Below are 26,753 nucleotides of genomic sequence, written 5' to 3'. Positions count from 1 at the left end.
GAATGGTGAAATATAAACAAATTTTATAACAAGTTTGTTCCCATTCATCCAGCATTACTATGCAACAGAAATGACAGCCTACGATGCTTGAAGCTGAAAAAAAAGAGCAACATGAAATTCAATGATCCATTGTCAAAGATGAGAACAAATCTTAATTACCAATAGCTCACAATGATTGTCATTCTTCAGCTAATTGAACTCATTGAAGTTCAGACATTTGGCAGACTCGTGGCATGTTAGTCCATGGATAGGACTCCAGTGAAGCCATGGATGATATTCCAGCAGGCCCAGGCACAAGGTCTTCACGCAAGTTCTCATCTAAAGGTCCAGAAATAGAATCAATGGCACTTCGAGAATTTCCAATAAACCAACCTGATCCGAGTAGAACATCAGGTCTCAAGAAATCTGGCAAATTCGGAGCACATTTATCTTGTTTGGCAGAACCTGCAGAACCCACATTTACATCTCGCTGAGTACCAGAAGAGAAAGTTAAGTGCAAAAAATACTCACCCATAGGTGCTTTAAACGTTGAAGATTCATTATAAGTGCTTCTATTGATTGGGTTACACTCGTTGAATAGAGAAACAGCTGATTGACAAAAGGGGGAAGTTGGGTCCCTAATCTCTTCCAATTTTACAGTGCTGCTTCCCGTCATGGTATCATCGAAGCTTTTCTCTAATGATTGTTTCTTCCCAATGCTTATTGCTTTTGATTCCTGAACCAAATCTTCTAATAAACCTTTGTTTTTTGGTGAAGCGCAGTCGGACTGCACTGAAACATTTTCAGGAGACTGGATATAACTATCAACTGCATCATATGAGGATGTAAACAAAGAAGCAGACGTGTTCCAGTCATTATAATCAGCTTCTGTAGATTGGAGTGAAGGGAGCTCCATCTTCACAGCCCCTGGAAGGAGCCTGGAAGAGGAGAAGTTGCCATTTGATAAGGCATGGTTGCCGGGTATGGGGCAAATAAAGGATGCCAGGTTCTTCTTGCTCTCAGGATCAGGATCATGGGGATAACCTATCCCAGAGTTCAAATAAACTGGTTCAGAATTCAAACTTGAGAGATCCTCAAATGCAGGAACCATGCTGTTAAGGCCAAAATGGCAACCTGGAAAGGAGGTTTCAGATTCCCAAGTCTGCTTGGCATGATCCCCTTGGGGATTTAAAAAACTGCGAGTGTAATAACCAAGACCATGACTTGGCATTGCAGTTACAGGGATGTCTGAAAAATGAGGTGGATAAGGTGGTGGCCCTGGATTAGCTTTGTGAGGAAGAAATCTAAGTTCCAGCGTTCCATTAATGGTTCCTGGTAAAATTCCAATGTTCTGTTGGTTACCACTGCTGAGCTCAGTAGCACTCTGGATCAGTTGATTTTCATCTGAAGTTTGCAAGTTTACTTTAGTTGGATAAAGTGGCAAACCAGCTCTTGACCGTCTCTTGACACGCGTGTTCCAATAATTTTTTATTTCATTATCTGTACGCCCAGGGAGCTGGCCAACATATTGGCACAGATTAGATTTCAAATGAAAAGGAAAAAAATTAACTACAACAAATTCATGCAAATTCAAAATGTGTGCACCATATTATTCAATAGTACTGAACATTGGCAGAAGGAGATAAATTAAAAGCTTTGGATCTTCCGAAACAAAATTTTAACTTAAATTAATATTCCTTGCTAACATAACCTTATGCATCATAACATATTGCATTATAGACACATTACCCATGAATTTTCATCCAGTTTATCATACGTTGTTTCCATGCAAACCATGATGATTAGCAAAAATAAACTGTGCTAGATCAACTACAGCATGAAATCATAGAGGTGCAGTACAAGGACACATCTTTTCAAAGTGCAAATCAAGGGAATAAAGTATTCAATGAACAAATCATCGTCGTCATCATTAGGGCTGCAAATGAACCGAGTGTTTGACAAGTTACTCATGGCTCCACTTGATTAGAACTCGTACATGATCGTTTGTTTAAGTAATCAAATAAATATGAATAATTTTTAAAAATACTTGATTATTAGATAAACAAGCTTGAACAACTGTGTTTGGCTTATTTATGTGCATGAACAATATCAATTAAAACTCATGAATAAGCTCAATATAAAGCTCATTAAGAAGCTCGATTAATAATTAATATAGAGCTTGTGAATAAGTTCAATAAGAATTGATCAACTCTTGTAATGAATATTTATTTGATATATTTTCACATAATTTTTAGTGTAATTATAATAAATGATTATTATTTCATCGAAAATTAATTTCATTTTTTTATGTTATATTTTTTCAGTAGAATAAATTTATTCATGAATGAAAGATATTTCAGTATTTCTTTATGTTTGTTACATTGTTTGTTTAAAGTATTCATAAACAAGCTTGTTTATAAGAAAAATTATTTTTTGAACTCGTTTGTTCTTGAACGGACTCGTTTGATAGCTTTAAAACACTCACTAGATATATTCGTAAATGAACACTTTTAGTAGCTTAAAAACACTTGTAGATATATTCGCAAACAGGATATAAGTAATTGTTTATTGGTATGCTCGATAAGACTCGTTTATTAAGCTAATAACATTTAGAAAGTTTAGCTCATTAATAGCTCGATAAGGCTCGTCTATTTTGTAACACCCAAAAGTTTCAAGTAAAATTATAAAATTTTACTTGGTTAAAGTATGCCTCAAAATATTAATTTCTGTGAAAATTTTGAACAAGATTATATTTCTTTTATAGTTTAAATTATAATTACTTTTAAATTACTATTAACATAAAATTATTTTTAATAAATCAGTAGCACTAACACTAACTAATATATTAAATTAAACTAAGCATTACCCTTTTTCCTGAAGAGGTGCTTGCAACGACTGATGAAAGGAGCAGCCGCCGACTGTGCCATCACATGGCTGTGAGGGTTTTGGCGTGAGCACTATACAGTTATTCGTGTTTTGCCTCCCCTTTTCTATTTCTTTTCACGTACGCAAGAGTCGAGTGGGGTGCGAAATAGAGAGGGAGTGAAAGTAGAGTGTAGTTCGGTTAAGGCTTTGGAGTGGGAATTGCCGTGAGAGAGTTGTATTTCTCGGTGGAAGAAGAGGAAAAGGAGAAAAAGAAATTGAAGGAAGAAGGAAAAAAAGGAAAATGTAAGAATTTTGATTGTAGTATAGGTTTTCAATTTTTTGAAAGTTTCTAAAGAAGATTACACCCAATTATGTTTTAGAATTCAACTAGTATATGTAGAGAGAACATTACGAGGTAAACTATTTTGTTGGGATAAATTGATTTTCTACAATTAGTTGGAAAATGATTGGAAGAACTAAAAAAATTAAGATGTGAATTGTAGGTAATTTACAAATGAAAAAGCATACAAGGTGTCGAATTCGATAAGACAACTCATCACAGAGGTAAGAAATGCAATTTTAATCTAAAAAGCAAATACTATCATTTCTAGACATGTTCATTTATATTTGACGTAATTGAAGGGAAGAAGACATTAAAGTTATTCAATTTCTTGAGAGGGTCTTGAACCAAGTATTCAAGTATGAGTGACTACGTGTAAATTTGAATAGTTTAAGTTTAAAATGAGATATATGATGATTATATAAACGTTTTCCTAACTGTCAATATGTTGAGAAGAAAAACACAAAGTTATGCATTGCATAATTATTATTTTGATGCAAGCAGTATGGTAGATATATCTTTTATATTAAGCATGAAGCATGACAATTCAAGTATGAGCTCATAAATTTGAAGTCGAATGAATATCATATCAGTGAGGGTTGACAATTAAATAATACAATAATTGCGCAGGTCGGACAAAAGGGACATTAATGTAGTTCAATGACGATAATGTCAAATTTACCAAGGCTCAATTGAATATTATTATCAAAGCTATAAAAGTTAATTATATATTAAATGATGGTCAGAACCTCAAATAGCTAATTATAATATTTATGCATAGACTTCAAATAAAATGAAAGATGAAAAGTAGTATAGATAATAATTAAAATAATTAATATGAGTTTGAATATGTTTTGTAATTACTTTGAATTTATTTCAATTATGAATTCATTTAAATTATGCTAGATTGTTTCAACTTCTTTATTAGAATTACATAACTCTCTGAGCTTCATAGAACACCAAATTTTATATTAGCTATAGTTATAAGAAAGGGCAAGAAGAAAATGGAAGCAGATTACGATCAGGTCAATAAAACTTTATGTTTTAATGGTTAGTTATTTACGTGAGTTTACATCGAGGTATGTAGATTGTTTATCTTTGTAATGTTTTGTGGTTTTTAGTGGCTCTGTAAGTATATTTATAATACAAGTGAGAATATTTAGATGTTTCTGTTTATATAGAAAATGTAGTTATATTAATTGAACATATTTATGAAAATTATTAAGAGTTTTAAATGTTATGTTTTCTCTATTGCACCCTACAATGTAGGTGGAGGATATCGTGGGGTGTGGCAAAAGTGGTATCAGTGAAAGATTTAAAATTATGAGGATTTAATTACGATTTAATTATATATGCTTAAATGGATTAGTAGTTTTACGAAAAAAAAAAAAAAAAATCTGATTTAATTATTATAGAGCTTAGGTGGGAGTTGTGTTTATAAGTTAGTAATGAGTCTAACTCTCAGTCATGCTTGCAATTAGTATATAAATGTATCATGTTAATATGTGTGCATGATTATATAAATGCATACTTCATGATGTAATGCATTGCAGATATAATGAATAAAAGGATATATGAGGGGATTAATGGCCAGTCATCTCAACATGACAAAAGCGTGAGGATCCTAAAAATATTACGCCAGTTGAAGGCAGTACACTCAGAGTGGATAATGTACCAGTGGTGACTGGCCTTGCCAGAGTGATGTCAGGGACTATGATGCAAATGTAAATGATGAATATGATGATGCAAATGATAGAAAAGATACAGTCACTTATAGGACCTGCAACACTTAGTATTCCATCAGCAATTATACCAGTCACCCATACAGCTCCTAGTAGTAGTGTAGATACAGATGAAGGTGAACATGTTAGTGTGAAAGAGACAAGCATTTAAAGCTCTTTCAGAGTTTAAAGCCACCTTTATTTAAATAAGTAGACGTCAGAACTACTGAGGAATGGATAATAAAGATTGAGAAAATATTGAATTGGGTAAAATGACCTGGTGACAGACATGTATCTCTAACTTTTTTTTTGTGTTGTAAGGTGAGGCTGAGCGATGGTGGAGAGAAAATTTGAAAAAATTTGAAGGTAGAGCTGAGTGGTACATTCCTCCTTTAGCAAGGCAGGCAATGCATGAGAGTTTTATTAATTTAAAATAGGAAGCTAAGACTATTATTCAACATTAATCGGAGTTTACATCCTTATCAAGATATGCTCCATAGCTTATCAATACTCCTACTGAGAAATGTTACAGATTTTTGAAAGGCCTCATAGATTCATTAAGACGACATCTAATTCGTCGACACATAAAGGATTTTGCTGAACTAGTTGAAAGTGCTAGACTTTTAGAACACGATATAGATATGGTAAAACATAAATGGGAGACTGATAGCAAAAATAAGTCATTTGATCACAGAGGTGATCAGTCAAAAAGGTATAAATTTTATCAAGAACAACAACAGTAGCCTACAGGGTTCCATTTGATACCAACCCGTGCAAATTGTGAAAAATCTCATCCATTAAAATGTCTATTGAATTCAGGAAAGTGTTATTTGTGTGGGGGGCTAGGACATATCAAGAAAAATTGTCTGAAAAATATCCAAGAAGTCAGAGAATCAAAATGTATTTAGAGGACAGAACAGTACAGAGGTGTTAAGCCACAACTGAGCCAACTAGTTTTTAAGATAAAAGGAGAAGCATCTAGGGAAACTATGAGATCAGCACCGACTCGAGTTTTTTGCTTTAACATCTCAAGAAGCCAAGGAATCTTCAGAAGTGGTGACAGGTACTATTATTATTTCAGATTTACTTGCTAGAGTTCTGATAGGAAATACTTGTATTCACAAGCACTCCTAACCCAAAATAAAGTACCACAACAAGAAACTGCTGTCCACAACAGTAAAACAGTCAAAACAGTGGAGAATTTAGAGGAAAACTGTAGGAAAAACTCAAAACACACTTGGATTCCACTAGACGATGAATAAAATAGCAAGATACATGAGATCCTCAATTAGAGAGGAGGATCGTCTCTCCCAAATCTCTAGACAAGATTGTCTAGAGCTCAAGCCTCCAAGAAACCCTAATTCCAATCAATCAAAACATACCTCTCCCTAATCCCCTCATGCACTTTAATACAAAAGCTTTCCTAATCTAATTTCCCTCCCAAAGTTTTAGCCACCTCTCTCTCTTAATTTGAAAATCAAATAATGGGTGGGACCCATTCATTCATGCAGCCACAGAGAACGAAGAGGCGGACTGTGTCCGCCTCTTATACACCCGATGGACCGGCCAGCAGGTTTGCTGGGCCGGTTCGGACAGAACAAGCGTAACAATACCGCCCTCCCAAAGAATCACTTTGTCCTTAAGGTGAAAATCTGGAAATTGCTGCTTCGTCCTCTCGTATGGCTTCTACGAGGCCTTGTAGTCAGGAAGGTTCTTCCACTGAATCAACACTTCCTTAGTTCCATCTTCTTTCTCGCGAACCCCCATCAGTTCTAAGGGTTCCAGAACCACCTCTAGATCATCAGTAAGTGTCACTGGTAGCTCGGGGTTGGCTGTGTAGTCACTAATGACCCTTCTCAACTGTGAGACATGAAAAACCGGGTGGATGGTCGCCGCTGATGGTAACTACAGTCGAGATGCTACTGCCCCAATTTTCTCCAATACTTCATAAGGCCCAAAATACCTTGGAGCCAGCTTTTCATTTCTCTTGTTGGCGACTGTCTTCTGTCTATAAGGCCGGAACTTCAAAAATACAATCTCTCCCACTTCAAACTGGATGTCCTTCCTATGCCCATCCGCTTTTTTCTTCATAATTTGCTGAGCTCTCAGTAAATGCCTCTTCAACTCCTCTAGCACTCAATCCATCTCCTCCAAGTACTCCACTGATGAAACTGGAGTACTGCTACTCCCAAAGTGCACCAAGTGAGGGGGGTCCCTTCCATACAACACCTCGAATGGAGTCATCTGTGCAGCTGAGTGAAAAAAGGTGTTGTACCAATACTCTGCCCAAGGTAGCCACTTGGCCCAAAGCTTGGGTGTCTCCGACACAAAACATCTCAAGTAGGTCTCCACGCTCCTATTGACCACCTCCGTTTGGCCATCTGTTTGTGGGTGGTAAGCGATGCTTCTCTTCAGAACTGTCCCATGTAATCTGAACAATTCTCTCCAAAAATGACTGAGGAACACCTTATCTCTATCTGACACGATTGCCTATGATACACCATGCAATCTGACCACCTCTCCTATGAAAGTTGAAGCCACTGTCACAGCGGTGTAAGGATGTCGAAGAGGAATGAAATGAACATATTTGTTCAATCTATCCACTACCACCAATATCACAGTGAATCCCTCAGAACGGGGCAGCCCATCAATGAAGTCCATAGATACCTCCTCCCAGACTCGACCTGGTAAATCCAAGGGCTGCAGTAACCCCCCGGGTGACATAGCTAGGTACTTATTCCTTTGGCAGACTTCGCATCTGGATATCATCTCTTCCACATCTTTGTGCATCCCTCTCCAGTATAGTTCTGTCGCCAGTCTCCTGTAGGTCTTTAACACTCCTGAATGACCTCCCACTGCAGTCCCATGGAACTCCTGGAGCAACTGTGGAATGTGACTTGATGTTCTGGGTAACACAAATCTCCCCTGGTACAACAATCTCTCCCCCTCCAATGAGTACCCTGGATGGTTTCCCTCTCCCTTTATTAAGTCAGTCCTGATCCTACCTAGTTCTTCATCCCTAGCACTCTCCTCCCTGATGACCTCCCAATCTAGCATCATTAGGACTGATACAACCACTGTTTGCAGCTCCCCATGCATCGGGACAGGGCATCTTCCGCTTTGTTCTCCATCCCTGACCTGTACTGAATCTCAAAATCATAACCCAGCAGTTTAGATAGCCACCTTTGATGCTCTTCTATTCCCATTCGTTGTTCCAATAAGTATTTCAAGCTTCGTTGGTCGGTCCTAACTATGAAAGGTCTTCCGAGTAAGTAGGGGCGCCACTTTTGGATAGCCAACACATTTGCCATCAATTCCCTCTCATAGACATATTTCAGTCGGGCTCTTGCCGTCAGCACCTGACTGAAGTAAGTAATGGGCCTATGATTCTGCATCAACACTGCTCCTAAACAATAGTCCGATGCATCTGTTTCTTTTATGAATACCTGAGTAAAATCCAGCAAAGCTAAGACCGGTATTGTGGTCATGGCTTTTTTTAACTTCTCAAATGCTGTCGTGGCGGCCTCCCCCCATAGAAATCCGTCTTTCTTCAACTGCTTAGTGAGTGGCCATGCTATATTACTGTATCCCTTCACAAACCTTCGGAAGTATCCTGTCATCCCTAGGAATCCCCTCAATTCTTTCAGATTTTTAGGCAGTGGCCACGTTAACATGACTTCAATCTTGGACTGATCTATGGCTACACCCTCTTTAGATACCACGTGCCCCAAGTACTCCACACTGGCTTGCGCGAAGCAGCACTTCTTCAGGTTAGCCCTCAACTGGTGCTCCTGGAGAATCTCTAACACATGCTTCAAATGCCCCCAATGCTCCTCCTCTGTCCTGTTATACACTAGGATGTCATCAAAGAACACCAAAACAAATCGCCTGAGGTATGATTTGAAGACCGTATTCATGAGTGCCTAGAACGTGGCTGGGGCATTGGTGAGGCCAAAGGGCATAACTAGGAACTCATAGTGTCCCTCATGAGTTCTAAATGCGGTCTTGAGTACATCCTCCTTCATTCGAATCTGATGATATCCTGATTTCAAGTCAATCTTACTGAAGATTACTGTTCCACTCAATTCATTCAACAGCTCATCAATAACTGGTATAGGAAACTTATCATGTACAATTTTCTTGTTGAGTGCGCGGTATTCTATACAAAACCGCCAGCGGCCATCCTTCTTCTTCACCAATAGAACATGACTAGAGAACGAGCTAGTGCTGGGCCTAATGATCCCTGCTTCCAGCATTTCTCTTATCAGCTTTTCTATTTCGTCTTTATGAAACTGAGGGTAACAGCAAGGTCGTACACTGATAGGCGACACTCCCTCCCTCAATATGATGGCATGCTCCTGCTCCCTGGGTGGTGGCAACCCTAAAGGTGGTTGAAAAATCTTATAGAATTCCTGGATCAAAGGTTGTACATAGAGGGGTACGTCTCCCCCTTCCTCCAAACTCACTCCCTCTAATCTGTGTAATTCCACCAAATAGTCTTCCCCCTCCTCCTGAATGATCTTGATTAGGGATTTGAGAGAAACCTCTGCCTTGTTCAGTCCCGCATCACCTTAAATCACCCTCTTCCTTCCTCCCTTCACCAACTCCATCCTCAGAGTACCCCAATTGACCTTGGTTTCCCCCAAGGTCTGCAACCACTTCATCCCTAGGATGACATCCGTACTCCTCAATTTTAGGGGAAGGAAGTATTCCTTCACTTGGATACCTTGGATCTTCAGCACCACCCCTCTACAGACTCCTCTTCCCATTTCTACCTTTCCCGTGCCCATTATCACCCCATAGTCTCCTGTATCTACTAACTCCATCCCCAGCAGCTCCACAATTTGGGTGGAAATGAAATTGTGGGTTGCCACACTATCTATCAACACCACAACTTCACGGTCAGCTATCTCTCCCTTCACCTTCATAGTGTGACTTGGAGTGAATCCCACTACGGAGCTGAGAGAGACTTCTGCCACATCCAGATGCAGCTTTTCCTCCTACACCTCAGAATTGTGTGGGTTGCCACACTATCTCCCCCCTCCCTCTTCGTCTTCCTCACCTTCACAAATGAGAACTTGAAGAGTTCGATCCTTGCACTTATGCCCTGGTATGTATTTTTCATCACATCGGAAACACTGTCCTTTTGTTCTCTTCTCTTGCATTTCCTTCTCAGTAAGCTTCTTGAACTGCCCCCCATTTCCTCCTCCTGTTGTTTTTTTCCTTCGGAACTTCTTTCATCCCTCATGTGGAAGCTCCCTTGGGGGCTAGGTGGGTAGTCATCCACCTATAAGTGCCTCCTGAGCTGTTATTCCTAGCTCCCTTCTCCAGATTCTTTTGATTTTCGACCAATTGTGCAAGCTTCATGGCCTCCCCCAGGTCCTTGAGCATCAGGACCTTCACCACTGCTCTAACCTCTGCCTTTAACCCCTTCATAAAGTTCCCCTCCAGCACCGTATCGGACAAGCGCTCTACCCTGCTGGCCAGATGCTCAAATCTCTCTCGGTACTCCTCCACAGACCCCTCCTACACTAGGGCAAAGAACTGCTCGTAGAAGTCTCCTCCCCAGTCGGTTTGGAAACGCTCTATCAAACTGTCCTTGAATTCTTCCCAACTCCTGATAGGTCTCCTCTGATCTCTCCACTGGTACCAAGAGAGTGTCTTCCCTTCCAGACATAAGCCCACTGCCGATAATTTCTCATCCTCCGTTAAGTCGTTAACGGCAAAGTACCTCTCCACCTTGTAAATCCACCCATAAGCGTCTTCTCCTTAAAAAATTGGCATTTTTAATTTCCTCACCTTCCGATCCCCGCCATTTCCTCTTAATCCTCCATAATTTCCCCTCTCATGTGCCTGGGCCCTCATGTCTCCCGATCTTCCCTTGCTCTACCATGTCCCCATCCCCCTTCAAGATCCCCTTTCCGGTCTTCAAAAACAGCTTCCCGGCGTCAATGATAACCCCCCTGATGCTCCCAACCAGCACCTCTTGGTTCCACGCCTCCATAGCCTTGCCTTTCCCCATATCTTCCTCCTCTCTCCTCTCTCTGGAAAGGCTCCAAATGAGGCCTTCCCCTACTCCCTTCCACGATTTCAACTTCCTCTTCCTCCCGATGGACTTTAGAGTTGGTGTTTTTCGCTTCGGGCCCTTTTGCATCAGACGCCGTTGATTGAGTTTGAAACTCCAACATCTTGTTCATCATATCCTGTAGATCGGCCACTTGCCCTTCCAGGAAGACATTCTTTCTTCCACGGTCTCCTTGATTTGATTCATCTCTCCTTCAATCCTCTCCTCCAAAGCATCCACCACCTTAGCTGCCATCTCCTACGGCTTGTAATTAATGAGAAGATCTCTATATCTAAAAAAATTTTCAGAAATTTCTTCTTCGCCGGTACAAATTTCAGACGCTGAAATTTGTCAAAAACAAGCCACGATTGGTACCAAGACTCGCTCTGATACCAATTTGATAGGAAATACTTGTATTCACAAGCAATCCTAACCCAAAATAAAGTACCACAACAAGAAACTGCCATCCACAGCAGTAAAATAGCCAAAACAGTGGAGAATTTAGAGGAAAACTGTAGGAAAAACTCAAAACACACTTGGATTCCACTAGACGATGAATAAAATAGCAAGATACAAGAGATCCTCAATTAGAGAGGAGGATCGTCACTCCCAAATCTCTAGACAAGATTGTCCAGAGCCCAAGCCTCCAAGAAACCCTAATTCCAATCAATCAAAACATACCTCTCCCTAATCCCCTCATGCACTTTAATACAAAAGCTTTCCTAATATAATTTCCCTCCCAAAGCTTTAGCCGCCTCTCTCTCTTAATATGAAAATCAAATAATGGGTGGGACCCATTCATTCATGCGGCCACAGAGAAAGAAGAGGCGGACTGTGTCCGCCTCTTATACACCCGCTGGATCGGCCAGCGGGTTTGTTGGGCCGGTTCGGACAGAATCGGCGTAACAAGTTCTTTTTTACTCTGGTCTACCACACTTTTATATCTAAGATATTCTGCGACAAATTACATGTGAATTATGTTGTTTTTACTCATGATCTGAATATTTGATTACCTGCTGGAGATTATTTAATTGCAAGTTCTTCATGTTCAGTTAATATTATGATAACCGGTAGGAAATTCTGATTACACTTAATAGTACCACCTTTAGTGGAATTTGAAATAATTTTGATAATGAATTGGTTGGTCAAATATTTTGCTACTATTGAATACTGGAATAAAAGAGTCAGATTGGCTTTGCCTGGAGTTGAGATATTTTATTTTTAGTGTAAAAGAATAGTAATTACATCTTTAATTGCTTCTAGTAAGCTAAACAAAATTATAATAGCTGGTGAATGGATTTTCTTAGCAAAATTAGAAGCTACCAAAGGGGTAATTGATAATATAATTTCGATTCCTATGGTAAATAAATTTGTGGATATTTTCTTGGAGGAATGGAATAGTTTGCCTCCAATAAAAGAGAGAATTTTTAATAAATATACAACCAAAATAAATTTGATTGTAAAAATACCTTATAGAATGACAGCTAAAGAGTTACAAGAATTAAAAAGTCAGTTAGCTGAATTGATCGAAAAATGTTTTATTAGATTCAGTACATCACCTTGGAGTGCAGCAGTGTTGTTTGATAAGAAGAATGGTTCAATGCGGCTCTGTATTGATTACATATAGTTAAATAAGGTGATCATTAAAAATAAGTACACTCCCTATAATTTATGACTTATTTGATTAGTTAGCAGATGTTTCTGTATTCTCCAGAATTGATTTATGATATGGCTACCATCAAGTTAGAGTGAAAGAAGGTGATATTGAGAATACAGCTTTTGGTACCATATATGGGCACTATAAATTTTTGTTATGCAATTTGGACTAACCAATATCTCAGCAGTATTTATGAATATGATTAATAGAATTTTCAGGGCTTATCTGGATCAGTTTGTAATTATTTTTATAGATGATATTCCAATTTACTCTAAAAATGATGAAGAGCATGCATCACTTGAAAATTATTCTGGTATTATTAAGGCAACATGAATTAATTCCTAAATATGCTACATGTGAGTTTTTGGTGAGAAAATTTTCTTGGGTATTAGTAATGGTGAAGGTATATCAGTTGATCTAGAAAAGGTAAAAATAGTTGTTGAATGACCAACACCAACTAATATAACTGAAGGATTCCAATTATCCAGTGATGTTTATTTAAAAGAATTAGGTTATGTTTTGATGCAAAATAAAAAGGTGATCGCATATGCTTCCAGATAGTTAAAGCCTCATGAAAAGAATTATCATACTCATGACTTAGAATTGGCTGCAATTGTTTTTATTTTAAAGATTTAAAGACATTACTTATATGGTGTGAGATGTGAAATATTCACAAATCATAAAGTTTAAAATACATTTTCACTAAGAAGGAATTGAATTTGAGACAAAGAAGATGTTTTAAATTGATAAAGGATTATGATCATGGCATACAATATTGTCCAAGCAAGGCTAATATGATGGATGATACCTAAGCAAAAAATCTAGAGGACAAGTAAATTATATCTTAACTCAAGAGAAAGAATTAATTAAAGATATAGAAGCACTGCAGCTAGAGGTTAGAATGCTAAGTCCTCATGATTCAGGTAGCTTAAATCAGATGACTATTTATCCTTTATTGGAGGAATGAATTAGTAAGGCTCAAAAGACTAGCTCTGCATATCAGAAGCTTATTAAATAATGACAATAAAAAAAAGGATCTCAATGTAGATGAATAGAGAAAAATCAGAAGTAACATGCATTTGTGGACACCCAAAGGAATCAGACATGATTCAGGAGATTTTATAAGAAGCTCATAACTCAGGTTATTCAATCTATCTATGAAGCACAAAGATGAATAAAGGCTTAAAAGCATTATTTTGGTGGCCTGGAACGAACAAAAATGTAGCAAAATATGTGACAAAATGTGAGAAATGTCAAGTTATTAAGGCTGAACATCAAAAATCTAGTGGCATGTTTCAATCCTTACCAATCCCAAAATGAAGTAAGAAGATATAGCAATGAATTTTATTACGGGATTTCTCAAATCAAGGCAAGGACACGACTGCATTCGGGTTGTGATTGAAAGATGTCTATCCATCACACTGATTCGATGGAGAAATTAGTTAAGTTATTTTTTAAGGAAATCATAAAATTGCATGGAATTCCTAAGGTTATTGTATCTGACAGAGATGATCGCTTTACTTCTAAATTATGGAAGACTGGAAGAGTATTCATGAAAATTTGGACACAAAATTGAAATTCGGTACCGCATTTCACCCGCACACTGATGGTCAATCAGAAAGGCTAATTCAAGTGCGATAAGATCTATTGAGATTGTGTATGCATGATTTTGGAGGTAGCAGGGAGGATCATATTCCATTGAGGCATTGATAGAGTTCACCTATAATAATAGTTACCAATCGAGTACCAAGATGACACCGTATAAGGTATTATATGGCAGAAAATGCAAAACTCCTTTGAGTTGGGTTGAAATTGGAGAAGAACTATTGGGTCCGCAGTTAGTTCATCAAACCATTAAAAAAAGTCAGATTAATTAGAGACTGGTTAAAAATAGCTCAAGATCGATAGCATAAATATCATGAACGCAAGCATAAAATGATAGAATTTAAAGTGGGTGAATTTTTTTCTTTAAAGGTTAGACTAATGAATGATGTTTCTAGATTTTGCCATGATGAAAATCTGAATCATAGATATGTTGGTCCATTTAAGATCATTGAAAAAGTGGGAAATATTGTATACAAACTAGTACTACCTGCAAACATGTCTAATGTGCACAATATTTTTTATGCAACAATGCTCAGAAAATGGGTTATTATTATCGATTATCTTATTATTTAATAGAATATTCATTTTGTCATTTTCCTCACTAACGAAGCAAAATATTATTGTCGATAGGAAGATTCCAAGCGAAAAAAAAAATTTATATTTGACAGTAAGGAAGGAAAAGTTCAATTTGAAAGGGGAGATTTTGTGATGTAATTTTATATTATGAAGATAGATAGTGAAATCAACTGTGGAGGAAATCAAATGTTTCTTATTGATGATAGTTGATTCATCCAAATTGGATTTTAATATTAATTAAAATATTACGTTATTATGAATAGTTAAAGGTTCTCATACTGAGACCAATATTAAAAGAAAAATCGAAAAATAAAGGTAAATATAGTAGATAATTTCAATTGTTTTATAGTAAAGTTAGATTTTCTTTTATGTTGTATCAATTTCTTTTTAATTATCTAATTGCTATGTGATTATAGCATTATATTGATTTGATGGTTATTATATGAATACGTTATTTGAGAATGATAAAAGAAATATAAAATGAAGTATTTGACACATGATTTTTATAGAACATAATGATACATCTAAAGTACTTAACATAGTTTAATATTAAATATACAATTAACTCGATATTGATTAAATTACGAAGATATATACATATATAAATATATATATGAATAAAAAATATTCTTACAAATTATGATAATATGCGAAGAAAAATTGACTAAACTAAATGACATTTACAAGAAAAGGAAAGTAATTAAAAAAAGAAAAAGGTATATGCACGCAAAATTATAGGAGTTCACTCCCTATGGTACTAGCTGGGGAAGCAATGTACCCGTGCAAATTTAATGAAAAAAGAAAGGAGATATATAAATGGTTTTACCTTTATTGGTACATTTAGATGATGCTCTTATAATAAAGGAAATGAAAATTGATTAAATATCAAATAAAAAATGAAAGGAATGTTAAGTGGAAATGGATAAATAAAACATAATATGAAATCATTTATGTGAAAATAAATTATAAAACTTATGGTATATGAAAAAAAATGCATATGTTACTTACAAAGAAAGGTAAAAAAGAAAAATGTATGTTTATTTTATATGACTAAATATTGTATATGAAATGGTGAATACCCACTTAGTTTACTTTGTAAACTCACTCTATTAAATTAATTTTTTTCATGTAAGTTTCTTGATAAGTAGAAATGGCTGAAAGAGAAGATTTTGTGTACAAAAGACGGCACTCAAATGAAAGCAGGTAAAATGCGTTATGTATAAACGCATATTCAATGTATAAGTAATGTTACTGGCTCTTCAGTGTTTGAGGAATATTAGTTATTATTGTTATATGTAATTGTGAAAAAATATATTAACCGTCTAACTGTTTGTTCACACTTCATTAATTCGATTCCCTAGACCGGGTCGTGACAAAAGTTGTATATGAGCCCAATTAGGATATGAATCATACTAAAAGATCCATTAGGTTGATTATTAAAGTTGAATTAATAATGAATTATGAATTTATATGAAATTCTAAATTGAATTTTTAGGACTCAAAATGATCCTGAAGAAGATATGGAAAGAGAAGTGCCTAATGTTGTTGTTAACCCTAATGCACTGACATAAATGATGACATCAATGACATAATTAATTCAAGACTCAAACAATCAACCATCAAGAATATTAGACCACCGCTATTCAAAGGGATAGAGTGACCAATTGAGATAGAGAATTGGCTACTACGAATTGAGAAAATTTTAGAGGGGATATTTTGTCCTAAAAAGAGAAAAGTTTCATTGGAGACTTTTGTACTGGATGGTGAGGCTGAAAGGTGGTATAGGGGTCAACATCAGGATAAATTTGGAGTACCTAACATTCAACTCAAATGAGATAACTTTACTCAGGTGTTCAGAGATTGGTTTGTGCCTCTTTATTCCATGAGGCAGATGCAGGATAAATTTCTAAGACTGGTATAAGAAGATAGATCAGCATGCAGTATACGGCTGAATTCACAACAATACCCAAATATGCTCCTCAATTAGTAAATACTGCAAAAGAAAAATGTCATTGATTCTTATCTAGATTAAAAGATGCAATCAGAAAGCCCCCTGTTCCTCTGGGGATTGAAAAATATACTATGTTAGTGGAAAGAGCTAGAAGGGTAGAAATCGACATGTAAAATACCCAAAGAAGACGTGAATTTCATAAGAGGAAGAGTGGTGATGTTATGAGAGCTTCTCAGGATTCTTATAGTAAATCTACTTCACAGTCTGGGAAGTTTAATTGAAAGAAGGCAAAACTCAAAAATAGTGATATTCAAATGAGCCTGAACAATTATAGTAAGTGTGGAAAACAACACAATGGAGAAAGTCCATCTGGGATATTTACTTGCTTCTAGTGTCATCAACTAGGTCATATAGCCAAGAATTGTCCTACACTAGGGCAAAGACCATCAGAGGAATCAAGAATGAATATTGGATCTCTGAGAAATATTGAAAGACAAAAAAAGATTGAATTAGTTGCTTCTACTCCAGGGCCAAGTCAAGGTCGACCCAGTACTCAACTTGGAGTATATGCATTATCTCAGCAGGATATCAAGGACTCACCTGAAGTAATTATAGGTATGTTTTATTTAATTCATGAAAAAAAATTTAGTTGCATGATAAATCAAGTAATTTAGAAATAGTTAAAGACAGAATGAGAAGAAATATATAAATATATGAATATGTTAATTCCTATGCAAATTTATAAGTATGATAACAATTCAAGGAAGGCCAGTAGAAATCATCTTTGATACAGGAGCATCACTCTCCTTCATTTCAAAGAACTTTGTAAAAATAGTTGGATTGAATGTTGATAAAGTATCTACATTTTTAGAAGTATTGATGCCAAATAGATTCAAACAGAATGTTAATATTGACCACGATTCTTGCATTTAGGCCCTTGAGCATGCATGTTTCCCTTCGATTGAGCCACGACAAGCTAAATTCGGGTCGAATCAGCATCAATTTGAACTTGATTTTATTAAATTGCCTTGGTCAAATCATACCAAGTTCAAATTCACTCAGATCGAATTGAATTTGATTCAACTACGTTCGATTAACCTCGGTCAATATATATTGGCCGAGCCAAGCCTAATTTGACTCAAATTAATGTTGATTTTGACTCAAATCGATTCAATTTTACTCAAATTGGGTCCAATCCAAGCTCAATTTGGACCCAACAAATTCAGTTCAATCCCAATTAAAATCCAAATAGCTTTCTAAACTATTATTAAGTCATACTAAATGCATAAAATCCAAGTAAATAAACAAACTAATTTCTACTTCAAGTTGATATCCAATGGATGTAATCATTCCTTATAAGAACAAACAAATGGAGCTAAAAAAAAAAATTAATGGTTCAGCATCTCCACCTAAATTGGTTTTTAAAGGTTCCAAATTATTTTCTTGTATCTTATCCTTATCCCAATTATCGGGCTTAATAAAGCAAGCCAAAAAAAAAATGTAAATTGCGCTTGCCAGTTACTAATGAATAACTATCTACAAAAAACAACCAGCCACGCTAGTCCAGACTGCTATGTCTAGCTAATTCCAAATAAATCATACATGCATAAACATAACCGGGTTCAAGTTACCCACTTTCCTTGTTTGAAATTTTGTCAATAATATGACAAAGTCATAGGAAATACTTAAATATTTCAAATAAACCCTAACAAGATTGACGAAAACAGCTGGAAAACTCCACAAATCTAATAGAAAACAAGCAAAAACAGTAGTTTTTATTGTAGAAAGCAAACCGACGGAAGGAATAAAGCAAGATACAATTGATCCTCAATTCGAGAGGAGGATCATTCTCTCCAAAACCCTAGACGAATCTAGGGCCCAAGATACGAAGAACAAGAACTCCGAAACTATCCACAAAACAAAGCATATCCCTAACCCTAACCTCTATTTCCTACTTATAGCAAACAATTAAACAATTAAGCCAAATTATATATTAGCCTTTGCCGCCCCCTCCTTTGGCTCCAACTTGTTTGAATTTGAATCCTTAGTGGACCCCTCCCCCTCTCCCTCTCTCTTGCCGCCCACCTTCTATAAACATGGACCGGCCCTTGGCAAGGGGCCGGCTGGACCAGTCTAACACAAAGCACTATCAGTACTTGCACTAGTCCTTTCTAAATTACCTTGTTTTGTTACCAAAATGCACATTGCAGAAGAGAAGTGCAATGTGAGAAATAATGATGGAACCATGGTTGACGTGGTAAATACATTAGGTATAATAAACTGCAAAGTCTGGCAGTTTCCGCACATATCCATAAATAAAGACAACAAATTAATTTTTCGTTCTCTATGTATGTATGAAATAAATAGCCTACCAGACTCAAACACAAGCCTTGTTACAAATGTGTTTAAGCTTTCAAGTAGAATCTTTAAACGGTACCCATGTGGATGGAGTGGTTGCCATCTTGTTTGAAAAATAAAAAGAAATCTCCGATCCATATCCATAATTGTAATATTGAGGTCGCTGCACCTTAAACATAAATATTTGGTGAATATATTCATCAACTGAACCGAAGAGAAATTATTTACAAGACCTCTTTTCTCAAGAATCTAGTAGCAGTAGTTACCAAATAAATTCATAAAAATGTCACATTGTACAATGCCAAAGCATATTATCTATGTATTTGTTGAAGATACCAAACAAATTCCACCAACTCAAAATTGGAGTCTTAAAAATGCAAGTAATATGACAGCGACATGATCACCACAACCATCTATGATAGATTGCAAAACATTTATGAAGCCTTCTCTTTATAATGCACAAAATTTGAAGAACAATTTATAAATATTGTTTTTAAATAAGAAAGTGGAAAGAGTCTAATCGTCCATTAAATAAGTTATCTGCAGGAGTAAACAGAAGTGAAAAGATAAGAAAAATTTTCTTAATACATGAAAATAATGCTTACAAGTGCAGCCATCCGAGCCCATCTGTTTCCCATCTTAGAATGCATTTGAATAATAAATTGCTCCTCCTCTGTAGTAAAGGCTCCCTTTTTCAAATGTGGCCTAAGATGATTAGCCCATCGCAGCCGGCAACTCTTCCCACACCTAAGTAGCCCAGAGTGTCTTTGAACAGCATTCCAGTTTCCCTCACCATGTTTCTGGACGTATGAAATCAAAAGTGCATCTTCTGCAGTTGTCCAAGGTCCCTTTTTCAAATTGACTGTTCCTCCTCCCGTAGATGATCCACTACAACTACCTTCATCAGTAGATGATGACTCAAGCTGTTCCTTTGAGACCATTAAGATGTTGCCATCATTTTCTGAGCAACTCATGATGTGGGATCTAATAAAACAAAGATCCAGTTTTACAGCAAATAAATAAAGAAAGAAAAATAGAATTAACAATAGAAGACTAGAAGTACAGTAGCAGATCACATCAAATGCAAGACGAGTTTAAAACAAGAGCACAAAACAAAAAACATAGAATGATCAATTTCCGAAGGAGCCATTTTGGATCACTTTTTTTTAATATTTTAATTTAAAATAAAATATATTTGATTATTTAAAAACATGTTTATATTTTTATTGGATATTGATGATAGCTGAAGGTGACCAACACCGATGGTGACGGTCGTTTTAAAAACACCTGAAAGTTCTTTTCATATTTAAAAAAACATAATTTGTTTTAAAAAATACAAATAGAAATATGTTAAAAATACATTAAAAAAACATATTTAAAAATAAGTAAAAATAAAAAATAAAAATATCCCAAATAGACCCTAAATTTTAATTGGCTCAAAAGCACACATCTCAAAAGAAGGGTACAAAACATCATATCAATGCCAGAAAACAAAAAAAAAATACAAGAGGCTTTTAGAGAAAAATAAAAAAAAAGGAGGAAGAACAGAAATGTGAGAGAAAAATACAATGATCTGTGAGAGAAAAATACAATGATCAATTCTTAGAATAAAAAACACCACAAAATTTTTATAACATGGCTAGCTAAAGCAAATTCTGAACTTCAAATCATTGTTCCGCAAATAAGCATAACATAAACATAACGAAGCTTGATAGAAATAAAGCAATAAATCAAGTTTCTTCACAATGTGCAGAAACACTATGAAAGAATATGATACCTGTAAAATCCGAAAATTCAGGCATTAATTTATAAGGAATCTTTAAAGTTAATATTAAATTGTGGTTAACATTCTTTAAAACAGTTAAGTATACTAAATGAAAATTATGCCTGAATAGATGCATTCTTTGGATGTAGGAGTGGTTATTAGTGGACCTCACTCCTTATCTTCTTTGTTTTATCCGCCTAGAGCAGTCCGCTATAGAGAAACGGAAGAAGAAATTCACAGGAGGCATTGTTTCCTTTTCGGCACAGTAGGAAGAATGACCATGTATCAGATTTTGCAAAAATCCACTATATCAGGTCTCGGCACAGTGAATTAAAACAGGAGTTCCGGTAAGTTCTGTAGAATTTCATTTTTGGCTTAAGAATTTTGTTAAGCATTAGAATTGCTGTATAGAAGTTTTTGGATAAAGTTCGAATAACATTGTAGCACTAATGAGTGAGATATTCGGCACAGTGGAATCCTGCATACTGACGATTCAAGCAGCGGTACTGTAGTAGTGTTCGGCTGAGGGAATTCGACACTGCTTAGAAGGAAAATTGGCACATTGCATGTAAGGAGTTCGACTGTGCAGGAATTATCAGTTATTGTGAGCATAAAATATGGAGAATGTATGTGAGTAGGGAAAATCAAAGAGAAGTTTAGAGTAAAAGTAAAAGAAAGATTGGAAGGAAGATAAGAATTATAATATTCTTCCTTGTCTTTTATATTATTTAAGGTATTAAATATTCTTAAAGATGTTATATTTATTGTGTCATAGATTCGTCTGATCTTATGCAAATGGAAAGTTTTGAGGTGACTTACAATCGTAGAAGGGTACGAAGTAAAGAATTGGAGGAGCTATCTCGGCGAAGAGGTAAGGAATGCATGTATATTTCAAATATAATGACTTTCAATTATAAGTATGGAGGTTAAATCTGAATGCATCAAAGTAAAAGATTATCAAAGTCGTTTAATGTATAGGAAGGATTATACCTTCAAGTTTTCAAGTATGAAGAATCAGACAAATAATTTAATCAGGTAAGTATAAAATAAGGTTTAATATGTTAATCTAAATTTTCCTATTTGATACTGTTTTGAAAAGATATCAATTTTCTTACATATGATATGCATTTTAATTGTATACAGATTTGAACATGAATGATTATAAAAGCATGCAAAAACTTAAGTATGACTTATGAATACTGGAAAGTTTGTGAATATCAATTTAAAAGTAAAGTTTAGCTACATATGATGTATAAATTACAAATGTAGATGGGACAAAAGGGTTCCCATATATGAGACTACATTATAAGTGGAGCAAAAGGGACCCCAGAGAACATGATACATGCATAGCATGTGGGGCAAAATGGACCCCTAAAGAGGCAAAAGGAATCTCTATGTAATTCAATGGCGATAATGTCAGGTTTACCTGGGCTCCATTGAATAATGATATGAAAATATAGCCAAATCTTATACATATTAAAATTGATATTCAGTGTAAACGTCGAAAGAATTAAAGACTAATGTTAATGATGATTTTATGATATTTTACATGTAATGGCAAGTTTAGTTAAATATGATTTTAATGTTTTTATTTATTACAGTTTTTGTATTTTAATTGTTATTGAATTGCATAGCTTATTGAGCCTCATAACTCACCAGTATTTTCTTACTAGCTTTGTTACAGGAAAGAAAAAGGAGAAGATCATAATAAATTAAATTGACAAGTATTTCATGTGTTATGCTATATTATGTTTATCTTTGTTTGAAGTTTAAACTTGAGGTATGTAAACTTCCCAATTATGTATTGCTTTGATTTTCTGTAGTGGCTCTATAAGCATCTTATGTTGAAATTTAAAGTTATTAGTTGCTTCCGTTTGATGAGATGTATGCAAACTGAGCTGATAGATGTTTTATAAAATATTATCAAACAATCAAAAGCATTATATGATCAAATAATTAAAGGTTTATGTTAGTAATGCTCCTTGTACTGTTAAGGAGTACTATGGGGTGTTCAATACCCAACACTTGTTATGGAACCAAAAGAATAGGCCAAATAACACAAGAAAAATGGAGAATAATAAGGATCATTTTGGGATCACTTTTGTAGTGATATCAATAAATGGCTTGACCAACCCCCAAATCACAAGGCTTGAAAAACTAGTTTCGAGTTAACGCGATTAATTTTTGGGGCGGTTGAGTTGAATCGAAAAATAGAAATTGACGTGATTATCATTCAAATTTGGGTTGAAGGAGTCAAGTTTTGGTCAAACAAGTGTTTGGTTGGGTCATATCTATCTAAAAAAATTACAATATCTATATGATAAACAAGTAAAACTTGTCAGGTTCGAGTTAGTTAGGTTCGGGTCAAGTAAGATTTGGGTCAAATATTTTGACCCATATGATAAGTAGGTTTGAGTCAAGCTTTCACAGATCAAGTCCATTTCTAGTCAAATCCAAATCAAAACCCGACCCATTAACCTGAATTAACACCCTTATTTTTTTTCTTTTTTTCTTTTTTTTTATATAAATGCTGAGGGGGGCAGGGGGAAAGAGTGTAATGATTCCTATTTTCAAGAATGAAGATGATGCATAAGAGTGTGCGAATTATAGAGGAATTAAGTTAATGAATCATACATTAAAAATATAAGAGAGATTTATTGAGCATAGGTTACGACATGATACTAATGTTTCTCTAAATCAATTTTTATTCATGCGGAGCAAGTCTACTATGGAAGTTATACATTTATTAAGAGATTTGATGGAGAAGTATAGATAGAGAAAACATATGATAAAGTTTCTAGAGAAGTGCTCTCGAGAGTTCTAAAAAACAAAGGAGTTAAGAAAGCTTATATTCAATTCTTTAAGGATATGTATGCAAGAGCTCTTACGTGTGTTCAAACAAAAGATGGTTTGATCAAATATTTTCCTATTTTAGTTGGATTACATCAAGAATCAGCTTTAAGCACATATCTTTTTGCTTTATTCATGGATGTTCTTACTAGACATTACAAGAGAATGTACCCTAGTGTATGCTTTTTGTTGAGGATATTCTTTTTTGTGATAAGACTAAAGAGAGAGTTGAAAAAAACCTTGAATTATGGAGGTCAACCTTAAAGTGGTTTTCGTTTGAGTAGATCTAAAACTGAATTGGGGAATTGTGACTTTGAGCGATCAATTCATTAATAAGAGCACATGTTTTAGATATCTTGGGTTTATTGTTCAAAGTGATGGTGAAATAGATGAGGATATTATTTGTAGAATTCAGGTTGAGTGGTTAAATTTAAGGAATGCATTGAACCTATTATGTTATTGAAAAGCACCCCTCAAATGTAAGGAAAAAATTTATAAGATTATGGTGAGATCTGCAATGTTTTATGGCACATAATATTGGCCATTAAAATAGAAGCATAAAATTAAGTTAAGTGTTGCAGAGATAAAGATGCTCAGGTAGATGAGTGGCTTCACTCTTAGAGACAATGTGAAACGAGTATATACGTGAAAATGTTGGAGTAGCTCCAGTGGCAGATAAGAATACAGAGAGTCAACCCAGATGGTTTGGATACATAAAATGTTGACATTCTGATGACCTAGTTAGGAGAGTAGATGTATATGATTAAGCCTATGTTAAGAAAAGGTAGAGGTAGACATAAAAAGACTTGGCTAAAAAACATTACAAATGACTTTTTTTTTATTAATTTAAATGAGAATTTGACTCTTAACGTGACAGAATGGAGAAAAATAATTCATGTAGTTGACCCCACATAGTGGGATAAAGGCTTAATGTTGTTGTTGTTGTTGATGTAGTATAACTATTTTTATTTTTTATATTCAAAAACAAATCAGGTTGCTTTTAAACAGAAATAACTTTAAAATGTTTTGAATATTTTTAAAAATAATTATCACTGTTGTCGCTAGCAACCAGCACCACCATAATTGCCTCGTCAACTACCACCACCTTCCCATTGTTAACCATTATTGCCACCGTATAAATAAATAAAAACATGTTTTTAAGACACCAAATATGCTTTATTTCATGTCAAATATAAACAAATTGGCATTGAAATTAAAATAAAAAAGTTAAAAAAACAAAAGCAATCCCAAAAGGTTCCTAAGGAATTGTTTGGAATAAAATTTTATTTTTAATTTTAAAATCGTGTTTTCAAAAATAGTAAAAAAATAAAAATATTTTACTTTCTTTTTAAAGCACTAAAAGTGAGTTTCAAGTATTTTTCTTATGTTTTTAAAACACACTTCCATGACCAAAACTCCACACCTAATCCCATCTGAATCCCAAACTTCATGTATTTCCCCAATTCAAGTTTTTTCTCCCTGGGGCAAAATCACCTCCTCTTCATGTTATCAATCTAGATTCCACTTCTACATCATTCATAGTTGAAGCCTTTTCTACATTTAGACATTGGATTTCACAATGACTTCTTTGATTTTGATTCATTTTTACATTGTCAATCATCGGAGCTTTCTCCATATCTCAACTTCATTGATTGTGTCTGTTTTTTCAATTGTGATTCCTCTTCCACATTGTCAATCGCCAAAGCCTTCTTTTCATCTTAACTTCATTAATTGTCAGCTTCTTCAATAGTGATTCCTTTCATGATCTACTATGCCCTACTTTTTAGATCTTCCTTTAAACATAGAAAGGTAATTATTACAATCTATGCATATTTTTTTGTTTTATGTGATCAAAAACTTATGCATCCAGAAAGTTTTTATTTTGTTTCGCCTAATCTAGAGAATTTATAGAGAAATTTTTTCGATATTTTGTATGCATTCTCTTTCAAATTTCTCTTTGAACAAAACATGTTTCCTGAAACCTCCTCCCAATATATTTTTGAAATACTAGAGCTTGACGAGTTTGATCTTCCAAAATAGCTCGGAACGATTCCTGCAGCTATTTTTGTAACATTGAAAAGAACTTTAGAAAAGAAAGAAACAGTCAAAGACGACTACCTTATCAAGCGACAGGGCCAAGAACAACCAGCTTAAGAACAAGGCAAACTCCACAGCCAAACCCCACAACCAAATGCAAACTCTACATCTCCTTCACCAAATATCAAACCTAAAAACCTAGAAAGAAAAAGAAGACAAATAAACAAAAAGGTAACGCCTTTTCTCCTAAACTCACACTGAATCCTTCCAATTTAACCAGACACACAAAAAACTCCGAACCCCAAGACAGTACAAACAATCTCAATCAACAATCTCTTCCCTTCAACTCATTCCCGATCCCTTTCTTTCTACATTCCTCATCACAAGTTAAGAATTCACCTCCTAAGTAGTCAAAGAAAGGGGAAACCAATTTTTAAATTACAAGCTCAAAATGGACAGTGAAACGCGCAGATAAGATAGTGATCAAGATAGCAATAAAGAGAAGAGAGAAAGCGAGATTACCGGAGCCAACTGAGCTAGAAGAAGAGAGGGAGAATCGCGAAATCGCCGGCGTTTTACGCTTCGTCCACACCTGAGTTACTGCCCCCAGCCCGTGGCCTCGGGCGGACCCGATTATATCTAAAGCCCAATCTCATTGATATTTATAGTGCTGTAGAAGCTCGCTCAGTCGCTTTACTTAAATCACAATTTGGCTTTTAATGCAATCGTGAGGAAGACAAAGCTAGACATTATTATAACGAGACTTTTTCAAATGTCACCAATAAGATAAGATATTTTATATTTTAGTCCATTTCAAAATTTATTCTCTGAAGTTCCTAAAAGAAAGTAAAATTTGGAAGAATTAGTTAATTTCAAATTGACAAAATATTTTAATCAAAATTTTAACGATAAACTAAATATAAATATAAATAATTCAGGCTGTTATTATCATAAAAAACTATTTGAAATTTAGTGAATAATGTAA

The 26,753-nt window shown here is 35.2% G+C and overlaps 1 protein-coding gene across 2 annotated transcripts; it reads right to left on the bottom strand.

Moving 5' to 3' along the window:
* Positions 1-17: 17 nt before the first annotated feature.
* On the bottom strand, positions 18-26,399 carry LOC110091872 (transcription factor GAMYB). 2 transcript variants are annotated; one of them, XM_020816154.2, is made up of 4 exons: positions 26,291-26,399; positions 19,722-20,100; positions 511-1,495; positions 18-444 (listed from the first exon to the last, which is right to left on the bottom strand). In XM_020816154.2, exons 2-4 carry the CDS (start codon positions 20,088-20,090, stop codon positions 200-202), a joined length of 1,599 nt encoding a protein of 532 aa, XP_020671813.1. In that variant the 5' UTR covers positions 20,091-20,100; positions 26,291-26,399; the 3' UTR covers positions 18-199. The 2 variants fall into 2 exon arrangements, with proteins under 2 accessions (XP_020671813.1, XP_020671810.1); XM_020816151.2 differs by having other exon boundaries at positions 18-1,495.
* Between the last annotated feature and the right edge of the window lie 354 nt (positions 26,400-26,753).

This window comes from Dendrobium catenatum, unplaced genomic scaffold, assembly GCF_001605985.2.
Source record: "Dendrobium catenatum unplaced genomic scaffold, ASM160598v2 fragScaff_scaffold_1126, whole genome shotgun sequence".
Taxonomy (NCBI): domain Eukaryota; kingdom Viridiplantae; phylum Streptophyta; class Magnoliopsida; order Asparagales; family Orchidaceae; genus Dendrobium; species Dendrobium catenatum.
Note: the sequence above shows the minus strand (reverse complement) of the source record. Positions and strands in the feature narration are given on the sequence as shown.

Bases quoted from the DNA above. Each gene is read 5' to 3' on its own strand.
- LOC110091872 (XM_020816151.2), bottom strand. From the start codon at position 20,090: ATGAGTTGCTCAGAAAATGATGGCAACATCTTAATGGTCTCAAAGGAA. The intron at 1,496-19,721 runs GTAAGCATTATT...TATGTTGGCCAG, and splicing joins GGGCTCGGATGGCTGCACTT to CTCCCTGGGCGTACAGATAA.